The sequence below is a fragment of the Rutidosis leptorrhynchoides genome, unplaced genomic scaffold (genome assembly GCF_046630445.1).
Source record: "Rutidosis leptorrhynchoides isolate AG116_Rl617_1_P2 unplaced genomic scaffold, CSIRO_AGI_Rlap_v1 contig17, whole genome shotgun sequence".
NCBI classification, from domain to species: domain Eukaryota; kingdom Viridiplantae; phylum Streptophyta; class Magnoliopsida; order Asterales; family Asteraceae; genus Rutidosis; species Rutidosis leptorrhynchoides.
The window spans coordinates 25,595-46,307 of record NW_027266418.1 but is presented as its reverse complement, the minus strand read 5'-3'; the positions used below and the strand labels follow the sequence as shown (position 1 = coordinate 46,307).

At 36.4% G+C, this 20,713-nt stretch overlaps 3 protein-coding genes across 3 annotated transcripts; 1 reads left to right on the top strand and 2 right to left on the bottom strand.

Moving 5' to 3' along the window:
- The first annotated feature begins 4,754 nt into the window (after nucleotides 1-4,754).
- Nucleotides 4,755-6,143, top strand: LOC139881530 (uncharacterized). Its single transcript, XM_071865985.1, is given in 8 exon segments — nucleotides 4,755-4,861; nucleotides 4,863-5,110; nucleotides 5,113-5,234; nucleotides 5,446-5,621; nucleotides 5,716-5,780; nucleotides 5,783-5,853; nucleotides 5,855-6,064; nucleotides 6,066-6,143. Coding segments are annotated over 8 exon segments (1,077 nt in total).
- Nucleotides 6,144-7,188: 1,045 nt separating this feature from the next.
- LOC139881529 (retinoblastoma-related protein-like) lies at nucleotides 7,189-12,406 on the bottom strand. The gene is given in 22 exon segments (XM_071865983.1): nucleotides 7,189-7,315; nucleotides 7,415-7,530; nucleotides 7,662-7,774; nucleotides 7,874-8,018; nucleotides 8,109-8,228; nucleotides 8,315-8,491; nucleotides 8,741-8,798; nucleotides 8,800-8,811; nucleotides 8,893-8,917; nucleotides 8,920-9,054; nucleotides 9,271-9,870; nucleotides 9,873-9,942; nucleotides 9,944-10,126; nucleotides 10,226-10,422; nucleotides 10,525-10,704; nucleotides 10,820-10,886; nucleotides 11,139-11,337; nucleotides 11,545-11,598; nucleotides 11,716-11,805; nucleotides 11,899-12,038; nucleotides 12,149-12,250; nucleotides 12,335-12,406. Coding segments are annotated over 22 exon segments (2,982 nt in total).
- A 1,782-nt stretch (nucleotides 12,407-14,188) lies between these two features.
- LOC139881528 (anaphase-promoting complex subunit 4-like) lies at nucleotides 14,189-19,917 on the bottom strand. The gene is made up of 19 exons (XM_071865982.1): nucleotides 19,846-19,917; nucleotides 19,649-19,760; nucleotides 19,195-19,286; nucleotides 18,963-19,046; nucleotides 18,382-18,621; nucleotides 18,002-18,076; nucleotides 17,771-17,916; nucleotides 17,359-17,519; nucleotides 17,175-17,275; nucleotides 17,009-17,083; nucleotides 16,513-16,692; nucleotides 16,289-16,371; nucleotides 16,105-16,203; nucleotides 15,532-15,636; nucleotides 15,199-15,337; nucleotides 14,869-15,087; nucleotides 14,645-14,797; nucleotides 14,394-14,475; nucleotides 14,189-14,286 (listed from the first exon to the last, which is right to left on the bottom strand). Exons 1-19 carry the CDS (start codon nucleotides 19,912-19,914, stop codon nucleotides 14,189-14,191), a joined length of 2,313 nt encoding a protein of 770 aa, XP_071722083.1. The 5' UTR covers nucleotides 19,915-19,917.
- Between the last annotated feature and the right edge of the window lie 796 nt (nucleotides 19,918-20,713).

Genomic DNA, 20,713 nt, shown 5'->3' with positions numbered 1-20,713 from the left:
TTTGAACTTGAATAAAAGCTTATCGGTTATATAGCGAATGCTTTATTATTAATTTTAAACACATAATATACCACTTCTTTCTAGTTTGAAACTCATATTTAACGTATATTCAATAAAGACATGTAACGCATAATTATAAAGTTTATTCTTCAAACGTAACAATAAAATTTATGCGTTACATTTCCGATCTTTCAGATAAAACACACATTTTACTCACATCTAATTTATTTATGGTAAAAATAACTATTGGTCCCTGTTTCAAACATAGTTGAACTACATCGTCCCTCCAAACATAAAATGAACTAAATGGTCCCTCAAACGTTAACTTTTGAACTATTTGGTCCCTCGGCCGTCAGTGCCTTTAAATTTTGCTTACGTGTCAATTTTAGCCAATCAGAAAGCGACACGTGTACATGACGTGTTAAAAATGACACGTAGACTTATCGAACCGATTTAAAACGAATTGATTTGATTTAAAACAGATTGAACCGAATTAAACAAATCGAACCGATTTGAACCGATGAACAGTGTCATCTTCTTCCTCACAACTTTCTCTCTCCTCCAGTTTCTCTCTCTACTGCTCAAATTCCGTCTCACTATTCCGGCCACCTCCGGCCACGTTCTTGGTACCAAAAGATTGCTCTCTCCGTCACGAACACGATGGTACCAATTAATGACTCTAACTCGCTCTAAATTTTCCGAATTCTCGAATCAAAGTTTCGGTCAATTTTTTTTCAATTCAATTTGTATTTCAATTACGCAACAAATGGAATGCATGGTAAGTAGAGTATTTAACTTGGATTTAAATTTCAGTTTCTTACTTAATTATAAAACGTTCTCGTTCTAGCTAAAGCTGAGTTTAATTTGTTGACTTTGTAATTAATGTATCGATCGGTTCAAGGGTGTTTTGGCTATAATGAAATTTGAAATCCATGTGCGAAAGAGTTAATGAAGCTTCATCAGCAGCATATATATATATATGCTATAACAGAAAAACGAGAAAACGAAACACGGGTCATGTTTGTAGTACAAATTAATTAATACATACAGTATTATATTATTACTGGTAAATTGTTTTTTATCTTAAAACCTTGACTATCGGACAGGGAAGGGAGTTGATGGCAACATATCCACATTCACAGAAAGGTAGCGATTCGGTCTGAGTCGATTTTAATTTGAAATTGAGTTTCCAAACTTTCAGGCTTCAAAATTCTGAAACAGATTTGATTGGGATCATGAAAACGTTCCATCATCACATGAAAAGCTTTTAGCACGTTGTAGTCATGTACTTCACTTCACTTAAAAAAATTTGACCGAAACTTTGACTCGAGAATTCGGAAAATTTAGAGCGAGTTAGAGTCATTAATTGGTACCATCGTGTTCGTGACGGAGAGAGCAATCTTTTGGTACCAAGAACGTGGCTGGAGGTGGCCGGATAGTGAGAACGGAATTTGAGCAGTAGAGAGAAACTGGAGGAGAGAGAAAGTTGTGAGGAAGAAGATGACACTGTTCATCGGTTCAAATCGGTTCGGTTCGTTTAATTCGGTTCAATCTGTTTTAAATCAAATCAATTCGTTTTAAATCGGTTCAATCGGTTCGATAAGTCTACGTGTCATTTTTAACACGTCATGTACACGTGTCGATTTCTGATTGGCAAAAATTGACACGTAAGCAAAATTTAACGGCACTGACGGCCGATGGACCAAATAGTTCAAAAATTAACGTTTGAGGGACCATTTAATTCATTTTATATTTAGAAGGACGATGTAGTTCAACTATGTTTGAAACAGGGACCAAATAGTTACTTTTGCCATTTATTTATTAATGATGATATGAGGCTTTTATATCAAGGTTGAGACCAAATTTATTTAAAAGAAAATACAGATTTAACATATTTCTGTTTCATTATTTTTAGCATCGATAGTAGACTTTTTTTTATTAATTATATTTATCACTCGAATCCCTCACTTCACGGATGAATGAAGGGATGTTCACGGATGATAAACAAAATCTTAGTAGGCACGAAAACACATCAAGTCACAGGGTATAAGCTATTGAAGCATATATATGATAAAAGATCTAACAACGAGAATAGTTGGACAGGATGCATAATATTTGTCAAGCATGATTCATGAAAGTGTTTTTTGTACAAAGCACGTATACTTCAAAATTTCGTTTAAATAGCATGCATGACTTATAGATATCCCAAACAAAATTCATTTAACAATAGTGACATATTAATTCAAAGTTTATTAAACTTAATTACCAATCATGGACACTTCGGTAGCACTATCTCAATTTTTTTTTCTAACTCAGGTCAATCACTACCTCATTTATAAGAATTTAAAATTAGCTAACACTGATAAAATATGTGAGAGTTACTTTGGAAAATAAATTAAAATAGGGAATATTGTATTTCTTATCCCCGCTAGATCATTTGACAGAAAAATAGCCCTATTTCTTAAATAAAAAATTATATGTATTTTAATGAATTTCGTTAAACAATCATACCATCCAACCGTTAAAAAGTGTCAAATAATACCATTTTCTATTAACTCGTTTTTACCTGGCCTCTGAAGCCGAAACACGGTACATATGCTATAACATGGAAATTTTTTGCCACATGTAACTCACAAAGTCACAATGCCGCATCATATCCATTAAGTATAAAATCTTGTCACAATTAATGTGTTCTGTTAAAATAAACTTAAAACATTATTGTTTTATAATATTAACATTTTTATATTTATTTTAAATAATAATAATAGTCATTACAAATAATTATTTCTAGAAATAATTAAGTTAAGTTAATGAATAATTATTTTATTTTTTGGAATTAAACTTACTATGTGGCATAAAACTTGTTAATATTTTATGCATATGAGATATGATGTGGCATGGTCAATCACACGTGGTAATTAATTTCATGTCATAATATACATGTGATCTTATGATTCATTTCAAATGTCACGTAAAATGAGTTAACGAAAAATTGTATCATTTAACAGACTAACGTTGGACGCTATGATTATTTAACGAAATTTATTAATAAAATATAAATTTTTGATTTAAAAAAGCAGAGGAATTTTCCTTGTGATAATGATCTTAATATGATTTTCCTTCCCTGAAATATTAAAGATTTTTTTTCCTAAATACTATAGTAAAAAAGGAGTTAAATGATTAAACCAAAATGAATTTTTTTGACCAAAACCGAACCATAAACAAACCTAGTTTCTGTATAGATTCATCATTTAAATATAGATTTCTATATCAAAATACTTTAATTTCGCATGTAATTTATTATCATCATTAAATCCGATATATAATTTAATAAAAAAAAAACACAAAGAATAGTTTTCTGTGGGTTGCTCCCCATTACTTTCCTTTGTGTGAAGTAACTGCGGAGAGGAAAACAGGAAAAAGTATTTAATTTTTTATTATTTTTATTAAAAAGGAAAAAAAAAGGGATTTAATTTTTATTTTTGTTTACCAGTTATATAAATTCTGTATAAACTGCTCATTCTCTTCGTCTTCTCTTCTCTAAATTACACACAAACACCAGGTCTCTCTCTTTCTCTATCTAGCTCCTTCTCATTCTAATTGATGCACCACTTTGCTGTTTAACCTGATATAATTCAATTTGCCCAATTTGTGTTTTGGAGTTCTATGAGTGATTAATTTGTTTTGTTTTGTTTTGTTTTTTTGTTTTTTTTTTTTTTTTTATGATTGCAGTTGGGGATTACAAGGGTAAGATCTCATGTACAAGCTGGTGGTAGATCTTAATTTTACTCATGATCACAATGGCCCTTGAACATAAAGGTTTGTTTTATATCTATTTAAATAAAAAAGTTCTAGTTTGAAGCTTCAATCTTTTTGATCCATCAGTGGCCGTTATGTTTTATTTTTCTTCTGTAAAGAAAATTATTGGCAATTTTCGTATAATGTTGTGATTTGAATGCAGCCGGGGTCGATCGATTATATAGTAATTGAATGCTGTTTTATGTGTGTGGATGTATTTTGGTAGTCTGGGGTAAATACTAGGTGGAAATTTTTGATATCGGTTTGAGGTTAATGTGGTTTTATGCTCGGGATGATTAGTAATTTAGGTAAGTTCATCATCACATGCTGCATTGTTGTTTTTAGATCCCATAAACATAATTTGCTGATTTGTTAATCTTATCGCTAACCATATTGAGCTGCTCTGAACTCTGGGTGCATTTGTCTGGTCTTTTGAAACTTATTACTTTTGTAATCTGTTGTTGGCTTTGTGCTCTGAGGTTGAAGCCCATCATCGTAATCAAGAGTCTATTGGGGTTGTCATACCATAATTCTGGATATCTTACGTGGGAATAGAAAACGGCCAAGTAGCCAAGTCTAAGCTAGAAGTTAAAGATATTGGCTAGAGACTTTATATGTGTTATTTATTCTGCAACAGATCTTTGACGTATAATAGTATATATATTACTTGATCATAGATAAGCATGATAGATGTACTATCCATTTTCTTGCTGTATTCTCAACATTGTCGCTATCATATTCTAGGCATACCATACTTTTTCAGTGATTTGCATGGGTTCGTTCATGGTGATTCTAGCGTAACAAATTTATAAGTTGATTATTTTCTGAAGTGCAACATTTCCTTCTTACAGAAATTATGCAAAGAAACTGCGAGGCATCCTTGCAATGCCTCCAGAACAATGGATTCCCAGTCAACTTGACTGGGAATCCTGTGAAAGGCTGTCCGGAACTCAAAGATGACGTTAATATTAATTCAGGCGGGATGTTGTGGAACCAGTAACCCATTAGGTAGCGAGTATCTTGAAAATCCCCTTCAACTTCACAATAAGCCTTATACCCATGTGATTTAGCTCATGGTCAACCTATCATCCTGATTCTCAAAAGTTGCAGCAGTACCAAATTAATTCTTTTGACAGCCAATGTTACCCCTTTCCTATGGAGAATCGATTTCAGTTTGGGCCATTCAACATGTTTCCTCAATTTTATCCCTATGACTTCCCGTTTCAAAATTTCCAGTATTTTGTGGTAATAGACTTTGAGGCTACTTGTGACAAAGAGAAGAATCCCCATCCGCAGGAGATAATTGAGTTTCCTCTGTCATAGTGAATAGCATGACTGGCCAACTGGAGGCATGTTTCCAAACATATGTGCGTCCCACTTGCAATCAGCATCTCAGCGACTTTTGTAGGGATCTGACTGGCATCCAGCAAATTCAGGTCAGCTTATCTTTCTCTTTCAGCATTTTAAGAGCTTTATGTTCTAATAGCGGACTGATCTCGTGTATTAAGAATTTTGGATGCTTGAATATTGATGAATTCTGCTACTGGCATTGGTTGTTTGAGAATATAGATTGTTCTTTTATCAATTCACTATGTTTTTGTTTGATTGCTGGGTTATTTATTTGATTCTTGGTCCGGTATGATATAGGTGGACAGAGGTGTTACATTAAGTGAGGCACTCCTAAGGCATGACAAATGGCTGGAGAAGAAAGGAATAAAGAACTCCAACTTTGCTGTGGTGACATGGTCGAACTGGGATTGTCGTGTGATGCTGGAATCGGAATGCAGATTCAAAAAGATACGAAAGCCTCCTTATTTTAACAGGTAACTGAATTTTTCTTCTTTTGTCCTTCCCATCTTGTTTTGTGAAATCAATACTATAATATGACATAAATCATTTTTTTTTCTTGATTTCTAGATGGATTAACTTAAAAGTTCCATTCCAAGAGGTTTATGGTGGCGCTCGGTGTAACCTAAAGGAAGCAGGGAAATGTCAGGGCTTGCATGGCAGGGTCGTGCTCACTGTGGTCTTGACGATGCCAAGAATACGGCGCGCCCTCCTTGCTCTTCTCATGCGTAAAGGCTTCAGGTTCGCCATTACTAACTCGCTGACGTGGCAGACTCCGGATGGTTGGAGGCAGTCCCCTGAGAAGAAGTTTCCGTTTTCTCCACCGACTCCTCTGCCAGTTCTCCAGTATTTGCCTTGCTGTTTCTGTGGAGTGAAGAGCAGCAAAGGAATGGTTCGGAAGCCTGGCCCGAAACAGGGAAAGTGCTTTCTTCGGCTGTGGTAATTGGACTGTCACCAGAGGTGCATGTTGCCATTACTTTGAGTGGGCATCTCCCTGAATTTCTCTGTCAATGACATCTTGGACTTGGTCGAGATGTGCTATGTAAAAAAAATTATAAAAAATAATAATAACTTTAAAAAAGAAAAGAAAAAAAGTGAGTTATCGTGTCTCCTAGTGGAAGCAAAGCATCCCTTGGCGAGGTTTCTGGTGAGAATGTGTTGTTAAAAACATTCAAGGTGGTTAGGAGCTCCGACCTGTAAAGTTGACTTCATATTGGGAATGTGTGGATTTGGGTAGTAGTGTTAGGATGATGCTTTCGCATGCATGCTCTCTCAGACATGTTAAGTTAATCTCAAACAATCAGTCTCTGGATAGAGACAATTTGCTTTCCTATGCTCTTTTTTCTTTTATATGGGTGTTAGTAAATTTGCTTCCATCCAATTCCTATCTTCTCTCTCTTTATAACTAAATTTATACATGTCCTATGAAAAGAATGGCTCATCTGGAATGCTTGTTTGTTTACCAGCAACAATAGACGATTGATGATTGCCTTCGTCGACAAGTCAACTAGTTACTCCATATTTCATATTGGTCTTCCTCTCAAGGTTAGATGACGCATGTGATCATGTTTTAAGAGTTTGCATTAGTAAACTAGTTTCACATGGAACCCCATCAGCATTAGTTTTGAACTGAAATTGAATTAGAATCAGTCAAACATGAGATCTGTCTGAATTTCAATCAAAATTGTAGAGAATTACCGAGTTCGATAACTAAATTAACAGTAATCGAAAGCAATCGTCTCATACTTTCTGACTAATTACCATCTATTTGCCAGCAATGACTAACAACTAAAGAAGAACAAAAGATTTATTGAATTGGTCAAGGCAAATCAACTTCAGTCAGAAACTAGCCTAGCGTACAAAGCAGAAGATGGCTAGTGGCGGCTACTATTCTACAATAATCACCGCTCATACAGTAACCCATCCTACAACGTCATACTATCAAAATAACTATATCTGAATGGACAAACGACAGTCCGTTCATCATATAACTAGAAATGGTAGGGACCAGAATTTACAAGAAAAAGGTAATGAACGAGTCAATCACGAGTCAGGCTGCTCAGATTTTAGAGGTCCATTCTGTAAGCAGAGGCTGTTGCCAATCATTGAATCGCTTACCAAGCCCACATCAACATCATCAAAGTTAAGACTACCTCTAACTTTCCGAGCCCTGTTGGAAACAAATAAAACATGGAGACCCATGTTTATTTTATTGTAAAATATGGAGTGGACAAGGAAGCTAAAACTTTGAACATTAACAGAATCATACCCATTCAAACGGTTATTGATGGCTGAGAGGTCTTTAGAAGGGCTTTGATAAGCTCGGGTGCTTTCTCCGACACATGCATAGTAGCTCTTCGAGGTAGGTGAGATCAACACATCCATCTGTCAAATTACATTACATATCCAGATGAAAATAGCCGGATGTCAAACAACTCATAAAGCAAAAAACTTGCTACAGACTGGTCAAATCGGAATGTTGACTTGACAGGAGATTCAGAAGCATAGAAAGCTACCTTGGATGTCCGCAAGGGAGAAACATATACATTGTGTGTTGCAGATACTTTTTTTGGAGACATATCAGGGAGGCTTGGAAAGGTGGATACTTTAGGCGATCCCATACATTGAGCTGTTTGGACTGGACAACCAAAGAGGGGAGGAAAGTGCATCTTAGAAAATACTCTACAAATAGAGAACGAGATAAATATGCAAAACTAAAATATTATACCATCCGTGTTATGGTTGACTTCAGGTGCCTGATTAGCTGTTGCCATTGTTGCAACAGGGCCAATCTCTACAAGCAACGGCTTTACGGAAGGAATAAAAATCTTATTGTAGAATGTGATGATATCCACATGCTGCTTCCCTGTCTGCTGTCAATAATTTGACCATTTCGAAGGGTTACTCATCCCAGCCAAAACTACCAGCTGAACGGAAAAAAGAAGCAGAAAAGAAAAACATACCCCATTCCGCCGTGGCGATGAACTATCCACAAACACACTGCGGAAAACTTGCGTCTTACAGTGCGGTTGCCTACGGTAATTGTAAATTATATCTTTGAAAGTCAGGGTCACTTGAGATATCTGCAGACCGCTTTATATTCAGCGCATGGAGGGAAGGGATTAAAAATGCAAAACCATTGAACAATAATCCATTGAAGGGTATATACCTTGGCCACGCCATAGAAACAACACAGAATTATTTGGTCAATGTTGCGATTAAAGAAACAGCGACGTCCGCTGACTAAGTATTTTCTGAAAAGACGATAAATGCTCTCCCTCATCTGCTGTGACAATTGAAGTCTTTCAACCATGCCATTAATTCTGACGGCAGCTAACTTGTTTATCTGAAACAAGTCAAAATCACACAACATTTTAGAGTTTATCCAAGCGAAGTGAGAAGGAAAATCACAATAAAATTGGAAATGAATCCAGCTGGGGAAGTCACTATTAGAAATACTCGATTGATCTATAATTAGATGGCCACAATCAGCTGATTCACTAATACACAAATAGATCTGGCAACATGACACTTTTGAAGTAGTTACTGAGCAGATGAGGGAAGGTCTCAATTTCAATTGTAATACATTTAGTACCTTACTAAAGAATATAGCAATTGCAGTTTCTGCACAAGTTTCCCCTCCGCCACCTGATTGGCCTTGTCGGACTGCCAAAAAACCAAATCAAACTCAAAACCGTGATTACAAATGACAAATGTACTTGCCACATCAAGCCACTAGATTAGTACCTGGCAAATGCAGATTGCAAAGGGGCGGTTGAAGCTTTGACTTGAGGTTATTGAAGGCAAGTGACCGGTCTTTCACTGGTGATGTAAATGAATTCCGTTCACCCAATACACTCCTATAGTCGTTGCAAGGTCTCTTTGGAGATCTGATCTCCGCATTCTGACCTGGAAATCAAAAAGAATAAAGATTTCCAGTTACATTCCATAGGATTCTCGACAAATCATTATCAGAAAAGATAAAAGGAAATCCTATCACTTGCTACATTTACACTTGAATGCAACATAAACCTTTCATTTTCAATATCAGGGTCTGACATACTGAACAAGTCAACTGATGGGGTACATCTGAGGCATAAAAGTTAGGGAAAGATGTCCACTAACCTGCCAAAGTGTCATTCTTCTGTAAAGATGTTGCAGAAGAATCATTAAGGACAGCGATTGCATCCAAAGATAGCATAGGCTCAGCTAACAACCCAAGACGGTTTATCTCTGTAGACAAGGCTTGTCTTGCTACTGTCAAAGAATTGTACATTGAGGATCCCTTTTCCCAAACCATGCTCTCCAAAAGTCGCTCCTCTAAAGAATTCAGATGACGCCTTAATTCTCTAGGAAGAGTATCCTCATGTCGGATGAAAGTCTCAATCACCTTGCTAAGATCAAAGGCTGTGATTCCAGTTCTCTCCAAAACTGTAGGAAACAACATCGTGACAGTCTTATGTGTTGCCAAAACTATCTCAGCAGAACAGGCGAGCATACACCTATGGAACCTCTCATTAGTTAATATTGAGGTCAAATTATTTCCCTGTAATAATTGAGCCTCTGCTTTGCACAGGGATTCCAAAACTCTGTAATATAACTTAAGTGTTTCCGATCTCCGCTGTGTAGCCCAAATGTTGTCCATTAGGTTTGCATTCTGTAAGCCTGTCCCAGACCGTTCGCCCAGATAAATATTCGGAAATATAGCCGCTAAAATTATCCGTGCCTGCGTTTCACTTCATTGCTCTCATCCTTATCACAGGCTGCCAAGAAGGACTCTAAATCTGGTGAAGGTTTCTGACGGAAGTGGCGCAATGACAGTTCGAAGCCACTTTGCAGTAGTCATCGCCATGCTCACTGGTGTAGCTGCCATCTTTGAATTAACACCACCCAGGCCATTTGCATGGGATGCAGGTGATCGATGGGGAGAGAGCGAAATATTCATCGTCTTTGTTGGTGAAGATATTGAATCAAACTTTCTCTACAGAAAATAAGTTACTATAAGTCTTGTTTTCACTAATCAGGAAACTGATCAATCAAAGGAACTACTAGTTCTTCGAAATGCATAGCACACTGAAACATACCTTGACAACAGTATTAATAGGGGCACACCCATACTGGCTCCTGATGCAAGTAAGCTATCACCCTCATTGATAAATAACCTTTCATCTAGTTCTACCTGGTTGCCAACAGCATCATCATAAATTTTGTCTAAGATACTCAAACTGGTTATTAGAGATGATTCCTCCATCAGTTCTTCAAAATAGGTCAAACCATCTGCATAAGAGAGGGTTCAGGACCGGAGCTCAAAAATGGGAAGGAAGAAAATTCAATTGGTGTGAAACGTAAACTAAATATACGGAAAACTGGCAGACTAACCGGTGTCAATGTTCTGAAGGGTTTCAACTTTACAGTCAGATGCTTTGCCTGGCTTTTTCTTTAAAAAATTAACTACTAAACTGTTGGCCTTCTCCAGTGTTAACCTCAAATCATCTTCTGCAGTATTGTAGATGCCACACAGTGAGCCAATCAAGTCTACACCTTTTTCTCCATTCTTAACTGGACCACAACAAGAAAGTAACTGGTGTGAATACAAAAACCGCTAAGCAACGAGTGAGAAATACAACCCCCTCAACTAGGAAAAAAATAAAACACGGACAAATCACGTAATTACCAAAGCGCTGAGAGTCGCTGATGTTGAAATTTCGGAAGTGCGTAGGAACATGTATGATCAAAATAGCCTGTCACAAAATCATTGTAGATAAGCAATCATAATTCTATATCTCATTACTACATGATGTTGAAGAGGCGGCGACAAATTTAATATCACATACAAGAGCTTGGTACAGTATAAGTGTATAAAGAAGGATACTCAATTACAGTTTCTGTTCAGACATTGTATTACATATAGCTTTTTAACCAAAAAGTACACAGAAACAATAAATGAGTCGGATAAACTGCAGGAATCAACAACCAGAGAAAGATAAACTGACCAGTACAGAAACAACACCATTGGTGCTGGAGATAAGATCTCTGAAACTATTGAATGCGTGTACACGCAGCACCAAAAACAATAGCCATCCAAATCGTTGGTATTCAGAAACATGACTGCTGGTGTTGGCAAAAGCTGACTCCTTTTCCTCTTTGGAACCACTTGTCAGGAATAGTTCTTTATATCCACGTTTGTATGTCCTTGTAACAAGAAATACAATATAATGTCACAATTAGGAAATCGCTTATTGTATGCCCTCCTAACCACATGAAACTGAAGCTGCTCTGGAAAACTAGATGTAGTTAATTTTTATGACAGCAAAAGAATGACACTTTTAGCCCATGCAACATGAAACGCCATAAAACTAGTTAGAACGCATGTAGAAAAGGAAAGGATGCAATACTCACTGGCTCAAGCAGCACATATGCACATAATTGGCCGAGAGTTGATCAACCTGAAAGAAGCAACAAATCACGGTGAAATGCATACAAAAGAAAACATGCTTATGTAGATAAGTGCAGCTACCAGGACTCAGCCCTCTAAATATGAGCATTATCTCTTTTGTGCCATACCTCTAGTTTTTTTGCCAATCGGTACCATAAAACCCACTGAAGAATGGACAGGCCTTTGCCATAAAATGTGGCAGCTCCTTAAAAAAGTTCCCAATGCTGTAAACGGTACAGAATGAAAACAATGTTAATCTCACTTGGAACTAGAAATAAAATGTATCGAGTTTGTTGTGTTTCTTGGAATGCTCATACCTCAAGTTTGCAACTCTCAATATTTGGCACAAACTCAAGGTGTGACTGTTAGATCCTTGTGATGAGCTGCCTGCACTCTTCTCTAACTTGGTCATTGTGAATAAAATACCAGCAAACCAATACTGTTCTGCCTCGTCCGACTGTTGCAGGGAAATGTAATCAGAGAACATCATGGAAAGAAACTTTAAAGTTTCCTATGCCTCAGATAACAAGAATAAAAGTAAAAAAGTAAAAGCTGTAAATAGCCTACAGTTCCATTTCCAAAACCAGTGAGGGTTTCCAACAGAGCGTCCTTGGTTTCTTTGAGTAGTTTCATCGCTAGTGTCATCTTATTGTCATCCATTGATAATCTCTGCAATAAAAACTTGGCTATCAATATAAGAGGCATAAATTTAACATCAAAAGGAAATTAAAGATAAATTTGGGGGAGGCGTACCTTGCACCAGTTTACCAATCTAGCTTCTAACCCATCAGCCTCCAAGCTTTTGGCTTCCTTGACGTTCGTCATTGTTAAAACTCAGCTGAACTGTTCCAAAACTAAACCCCCTGAGAGAAACTCAACTTCAATCAACACCCATCTCCTCTTTGAAATTTTAGCTAATTATAGAATCGGTTTCAAATAAGGTCGTCGTCAATCTCAAGCCCAGACCACCAGATTGAAAAAAAAAAAAATCAGCATTTTAAAACTTAAAACAATAACGCAAACTAAACTAAATTTACATGAAAAAAAGGTAAAAAATAAATAAAAATTTAAAAATGAAATATCCAAGAGATTCTACCCAATACAGGAACAGATCTGGGAAACGTTCCTTCACTGACCTGAGATCCGGTACAATAAAACCGTAGCTCGGAGTTCCGGCAAAAACGGGAAGCTTTCAGGCACCAAAAAAGGAAAAGGGAAGCTGAACTCTTAACTGTTTCAGTGTAGCTCAGTATAGCAGCTGATCATGAAAAGGAAAACCTATAATTTTTTTCTCAGTCTCAGTCTCAGTATCTCTCTCTGTCTCTCTCTCTATACTCTTTTTGAGCTAAGCACTGAAGGAGACCCTTTTCTCTGTCCTCTAAAGCGCGCGAAAACATTAGCATAATGGTATGCACATGCCTATTCTGAGACATACATACATAAATGCGCCAATAGAATTGCGCCACGTTACACGTAGCTGATGCTTGTTCCCGCCAAATTTCTCTCCGTTAGATTCGCTTAACGGAGGATACTTGCCGTTATGATTTGTTGAGGGGACCTGACGGAGCCGTCAGGTGTTCACGGATAGGATAGGTAGTAAGTAGGTAGAGGTTAGGATTAGGTTCGGGCAAATATATGTTCCAATTAGATCGAATTGGTTCCAGTTAGATCAATTTTTTTAATTGTTTTTGATAATGAGTTGGATCAAAATTCAATTAAAATACAATTTAAGTTAAAATAAAATATATTTCAGTCCATCTCAATCTGACTGGATTTAATAATTACTGTGCAATCAAATGACTTGAGTTATTGAACTCACTTACGGTCAGTCCGATGATCTGATTAATCAATTCGAGTTTGTATTGTTTTTCTTTTCAAGTTTAATAGGTGTGATCAATCCAACATGTTACATATTAGGCTAAACCGTATGTTTCATCCTTAATAATTACAGTAATTTAAGTCTATATCATCCCCCGTATCACGTTTAGGTATTTAGTCGAGACAACTACTCCTTAAAATTTGAGGACTATTTCACTTAAAGATACATGACGTTTTAATTGATGTTTCTAGAAAAACCTCGCCGGATCCCATAAAATTTGATCATTTCAGCATATTTTTGCATGTAATAACATTTGTTAATAGCTATGTTTCCAAATTGCTAATACATGCTTTTATTTTTTTTATTTATATAAAATCTTTTAAATTTACATCTAATTTTATACGGAACAAATATTATATTTTATTAGGACACATGTTCCTTATTTGATTCTCCATAAGACAAATAAGCTTTTTGGAATGAATCTACTTTTACTTAAAAAAAATGTATAACACATTTTCTGGAACCGTTTCTGTATACAAAACATGATTGTATTTATCGCCTCTAAACCACAATTTTGTGATTCATAACGAACGTTTTTTTTAAAATTTCTTTCATTATTGCAAAATAAAATGTATATATTATCACTTAAATAAACACATAAATAAATATTACAATAATGAACAATTTATGTCATGCATTGACATAAATTCAGTCACGAACTCGATTTATATATTTATAAAATGATGTTTAAATAAAAAAAAGGGAAAAAAAAATGCTAAATAGGTGTTTTATTCTTCTGTATCTGATACTTCGTCTTCATCTTCCTCCAGTATGTAGACCAGAGCTCGCTTTCTTGTACCGAAAACACAAGCAACACCCCGTGACGCTGCGAGTAATTATCAAAACATGTCATGTAAAGCATAATCTCTTGTGTCAATTCGACCTTATTGACAATATTTTAGTTCTCATCATAGTACAACTTAATGGACTTACCACTGACTGCCAACGGAGCGCTTACTGAATGTGGAATACCACGAACTTTTTCATTCTCGATTTCCAAATAAACAACAGAATCCTAAATGCAAGACACAATTAAGTAACTGATTGCGTAAAGAATAATTGGATTGGTCAAATGAACAGAGCTGTCAATATCAAAAGTGAGATTTTACAACAAAAATGGGAGTAAAAGCAAAATAAAAATAAAATAAAATATCATGTGCAAATTAGAGAAAAGCAAACAATACCTTCAACTCATGTAACGTCCATAAGTTTGGATAAATGGATCTTGGAAGTCTAATGAATGGAAGGTCTCTTGCTAGAACTATCATCATAAGGGCTTCCCCAGAGCTCTCAGATGAAGTCGATGATTTATTCAGTAGCAAAACGATTTGATTATCCTGTTTAAGAAGAATGAGTTACATGATGATTTAGAAAAACTGAGGCTAGGACAGAAAATCCTTGGGTTTACCTTATACAGGGACACGTCGACACAATGATAACCAGTAGGAACAGACACCAACACGGCTTCCAGTGAACTCTCTTCCCCACTTAACTCATGCATGAACCCTCTTGCTATGCCTATACAATTTGCAATCTCTGGGAAAGGCTCATCAGGTATACGAAAGGATACATAACCGACTAACCCATTGTCGCATTTCTCATGTCCAGAAACATCACCAGAAATATCCTGCAAGAAGATAAGCTTGTTTTTTACTTATAATTGACATGGTTACCCCAGAAAAGTAAATATTTTTGTCAAAGACGAGCAAAAGGGAGGGCAAACAATTTAAATTAGTACCTCATAGTATGAGACTGACGTAGGAATAGTGACGGATGTAGATGCTGGAGAAGACAACATCGGAAATAGTGGAAGCAAAACCTTACAACTTATCTTTTCCGAAATAGTATTGAAGGGCATTACAAAAGCCTCCTTGAAACTACACAAGAGAATCCATCAGTGGTAATCATACTACTCCGTATTATGTACAGTTAAAAAGAAATATTCAAATGCAACAAGCAGGGAGATGGTAGGCGCTGCATTAAATGTATGTGCGTGCATGTATCGAAGAAGTTCCGATACATTGTGTGTGTGTCACTTCCAGGAAAAATTCGAGCATTTGAAGCAAAGTACCTGGACTCCATCAGTCGAAATTCCTTAGCCAGTGTCCTCTGAAGAAAATCACAATCTGAAAATCCACCAAACTGTACTAGTTCTCTGGCTCTCTGCATTGTGTCCCTAGAAAAATCAGCACAAAATATTGTTTACATGGCGAGCCATGATAATGAAATGCATGCACCTAAATGAAAATGTACATAAATTATGCAGATATGGAAACATTGCTGTAAATGTTTTCCCCTTTCTTTGCACTCACGCAAATGTTAAGCATACATTTTTAGAGACTTGATTCAAACCATTTCTTCCTTCCTAAGATTTTATGCCATGTTTCAAGTTGCTTTTGAAAAAGTTAATGCCAAATACAAAGTTTGTAGTTAGAATGGACAGTAGGAAGCAGTTCAGTAGGATATTAAGTTTTTTTTTTTTCCAGATATTTGGTCTCTTTATGGTTGTCTAAGAAACTTCCAGACATACTGGAAAACAATTATATGCACATGTTATAATTATCAAATTACATAATGCGGTAATATGCATTGTGTTATATGGCAAGCAGGAAATCCATCAAGGGGAAAAGGAAGCATTGCTTACGAATCAATTTCAACATAATGATCAACTTCAGATAGGTCCAACAAATTCCCAACTGGATCTTGATCGTACAAAAACTTCAAGAATATGACAATAAGTTCACTGCCAAAGGAAAGAAAGATATAACGAAAGCATAGTAAACATACATCAACTACTAGATTCAAGATGAAAAACACCTTAGACAAACCTATTGTATTGCAGAAGGTGCTCACTTGTTTCTTGCATAAGAAACTTGATGCATTTTAATAACCAGTTGAAGAAATTGGAAAACTGAAAGAATTCAACAAACGCCAGCATCTCAACATAAAAGTAGTGCCACCGTTAAAAGGAAATGATAGATTACAGGCAAAAAAAAATGATGGTGGGTGTTATAGTTTAACAAGAAATACAAATTGACTTAGTTTTACTCACCTGCTGCACCACTGATGAAAACACCTTCATAAACCTTTCCATCTGTACAAGTAGCATGCCTGCTTTTTCTGTAGCATCATTGACAAGTGACTCGTCCAAACCAATGCCCTTATAACGTGCACGCCATTTTGAAAGGCCTCTTAGTTCTCCCACTCGAAAAGCAATAATTTCTGCAGCAGGCTAAGAAAAGCATAAAAAAAATTAGCTTCTGTCCAACCAGCGGGAAAGATAAAACACAGCACTAACAGACCAGCGTTAGTCCCAAGTCCCAAGCTAACTAGAGTCAGCTACATGGCTTCTCTGAACTATCCATATCCAAGGAAGGAACACATACAGAGAAACACCACATTTAGATGAAACAAATGGAATTCAACAGGTTAAGATGTAATGCTTGCTTTAGATTAGTGTGATCACAATTTTCCCTTGTTTACACTGGTTGATTATTCACTGATCCAAATCAGTTTAAAAAGATGAAATTGCTAAAAGTTCATTGCACCTGGAGGTGATCAAGAGCAATATGCTGAAGCTCTTTCCCAGCACTACAAACAGCTTTTGACACACGTTTCACACCCTGGCAAATAATTATTCACAGATCAAAATTTTAATCTCTATATTTTTTAGTTATTTTTTGAGGAAGGACAACTTTGTTTATCTAAACATACCGTTTCACCAAGAGAGTTAACTAGAAATTGATGAATTGGTGGACTAGTTCGAGCACCACCTAGAAGGCTCAGAAACTCTTCTTGTGGTGATGAGTCCAGTCCTACAGGATGAAAAGCAAGAATATGATGAATGTGAAAAGCAATACGGAAACATTTGAATGTATTTTAGCGAAGTATCAGGTACCATGGTCGGCAATCAGAGAAGAAAGGGGATCAAACTTTTCATGAAAAGTATGCATGGCATCAGACCACTGCTTATACATAACAGATAGTGAAGCTCGGATGACCTCATTTAGATCCTCGATATTTGAAGCTTGTTGGGCCACCTGATGGAGCTCGTTTTTCCTATGTTCAGATTAGGAGAAACTGCTGTAAGAGTGAGCGAAAAAGAAAATAATTTGCATCACGGCTTAAATTAATTCACATACATCCCTAGTTTTAAATAGTAAGCCTGTAAGCAAGAACCGTGCCATTTCAGAGATAATACTAAAGACTAAAGAGGCGAAATTCACCCACTCAGTAATGGTAATTGAGCCACATCCACATTTATAATTTTCAAACACGCCTCGGACATTCCAGACTCTTTATAAAGTTACCTCTTAGCAAATATTGATGTATCAAGGGCTAAGCAGTGCAAGCCATGCATACTTTGACCATCCATTTGTCTCTCTCTTGATTCAACCTCAACAAGCTCTCCTGAGCACATGACAATCAAACGACGAAGATCTTTTGACAAAGAAACCTAAGGGAACAACCACATAACCAAATCAGATATTTCCTCTATCTTATGGCTTTGGAAGGCAAACCTGCATTGAAGATGGACATACCTTGTAGATGGAAGAATTAACCAGCCGATACATAGCTCCTTTATCTAAATGAGGGGCACAAAGCTTGTGTATATTCTGGAAGATTGATATGCAGGTCATCAAGTTTACCGGAGAGAATTAAACACAATAAACAGAATTTCAGAAACAAAACATCATATGATAATTATTTTGTCCATTCAGAAACTTTAAACTTAATTAAATTAATGTTCCGTTGCCTGAACACTTTTTTTTTTAGTAGGAACCCTTAAACATCTATTAACATTCAATCAGCCATGAGAGTAGTAACAAAGTCTAGCCATAACCACCCTCTACGTGACAAATGTAAATATGCACGACTTATGAAGCTTCCAATGTCTTTCAAGATCAGATAAATTACTTACAATTTTTGCTATTGGAAATATTCCAAAAATGCTAAAGCATATAGTTCCATCTTTGTCTCCACTACATAGGATGTTAAAACGCTGATGTGAAGGGCTAGAAAGTTCCCGAAATGAATCTTCACTGCCATCTATGAAACCACTGTCACCAGAAACAAGTCCCGGCATCCGAGGAACCCTGGGATCAGGAGGGAAAAAACGGGAAGTGCGGTCTTCATATATAGAGTTATTACCGGGATCACCCTGGAAGTGAGAAAGGAAATGATCAAAATGAGAATATATATCATTCTTGAAAAGGTTCGAGAAAACATCAACTAAAAATAAGTAACACCAAGCCGGCACGCATGTTATAAAAGCGGCGAAAGCTACACATATTAAAGCAGAAACTTGGTTACTAGGTGTAAATACACTTTACCAATTAGTGAACATTTATCAACCATCAGATCTAGAGATCTATCAATATAGTCCAACATTGAATCCTTCGTGTGCAATGAAACATTATTTACCCATTTAAGGAAACACAACTTTTATCAAGCTGACAAAAACTCAAAGTTAGCAAGGCTTGTGAATAAAATAAAGGAAACACTAACCGGATGTACATCTTCTTCCCAATTAAGACACACAACAGCAACGGTATGAGACTTTAAGCTTCTCAACAGCTTTCCATTCTGGTTTACAAAAGGAAAATTGAGGATCAAACACAGACAATGAAGGAAAGCAACTATGATGCATCAATCATTCTTATAGCAGAGTTTTAAATTTCCACACAAAAGCAAAAAGCTAAATGGATAAAGGTAAAACCAAAATGCCACTCACTTCAACATCATGCAACGAAACTGTTCCGTCTTCAAGACCAGCTGCTATTGCTTTACCATCTGGGCGCCAACATAACGATGTGATGCACTTTCCTGGACAAAGAATTTATAAAAGTTAACCTACTACTACAACACACCCAAACAAATACCAAGCGTAGAATAGGAAATATAACGTGATGTGATAGCAGTTCATGAAGCATAGAAGGAGACCAAGGGATACCAAAAAAAAGTAAATAAAAATAACACAGAGACAAAATCATTACAATACGACTGACTTCTAATGACCTCCACAGAACCGCATGCACTAGAAATGACCATAGTTCACGGGCATCACCATTTGAACAAATTATTTTAAATCTTCATTTGGGTACATATAAAAGTAGCATTTATAGAGAAAAAATTGCTTCTTCTTTTTTTTTTTTCAGTGTACAAAGAAATTAGGGGAATTGAAGTACCAGGAGAAATAGTCCATAGCCTCTGCCAATTGAAACGATGCAGTAAAATCTTGGAGTCCTCAGTAACCATAGCCAGTAAATCCTTCTCTGGGTTCCACTCAGCGATTTTAATCTACAAACAATGATTAAGCAGCTAAAATACAAGACAAGAATAATATAAATACAACAGAATTTATAGTAAATTGTTAATCTTGAACCTGTGACGGAACAGGTTTATCGAATTGTAGTTGAAATGGAAGCACGCGTTGTGGCTCATCGGTTTCCATGTCTGCTAATTATTCAGAAACAATGCATAAAATGTCAATAAGCAAAACAAATTAATGAAAATTAAGAAAGAAAGAGAAATAAAAACGATTGGACAAACACTGACACAGAAGCAAGCAAGTTGGAGATCAGCTCGAGCAGAAGTTCTAGTGGCGGACCGGCGGTGGCGCTAGAGGAGTGTGATGGCGGGAGGATTTTTGTTTTTCGTTTTTATGTCAAACAAAATAAAAATCAACAATCGAAATCGAACCGATTACGGTTAGAAATTTAACTCGATTCGCTTTCCTACAAAGTACAACAAACTCGAACTAATTCGAGCCCAATTTTTTATGTTCGCTCGATTTTTTTTAATCAAACCCAAACTGTTCGAGACGCCCAAGACCCAAGTCCTAACTTTAATAGCCCAAAAGATATTCAGGCCCGAAAACAATGGCCTAAATATTCACTGTAATTTACTAGTTTTCATACTGACTCGTATCACTCAGCTTCTTCTTCACTCGTCACGGTTAGTTTCCGGTCACGACGCGCGATCTGACATTGACATCGTCGCCAGGCTTGATCGTGGTCACTGTGATAGGTTCTTTGTTGTCCTCGTATCTTCAATCGCGCGCCTGCTTCTACCGAGGCGAGGCTTTGTTCTTCTGGATCGTCTGGCTGTGAACTTGTAATTCATGAGGCAAGTAATTTTCTCTCAATTTGTCTATTTCTTCTTTGTTTCCAATCTATGCTCTGAGGTTCTACATTTCTATTACTTTGAACTAAAGTTTCAGCAGAGAATATTTAGTTTACAAAGGACAAGAA

Bases quoted from the DNA above. Each gene is read 5' to 3' on its own strand.
- LOC139881528 (XM_071865982.1), bottom strand. From the start codon at position 19,914: ATGGAAACCGATGAGCCACAACGCGTGCTTCCATTTCAACTACAATTC. The intron at 19,761-19,845 runs GTTCAAGATTAA...CATTGTTTGTAG, and splicing joins ATAAACCTGTTCCGTCACAG to ATTAAAATCGCTGAGTGGAA. The intron at 15,338-15,531 runs GTACTTTGCTTC...TCTCTTGTGTAG, and splicing joins TTTCGACTGATGGAGTCCAG to TTTCAAGGAGGCTTTTGTAA.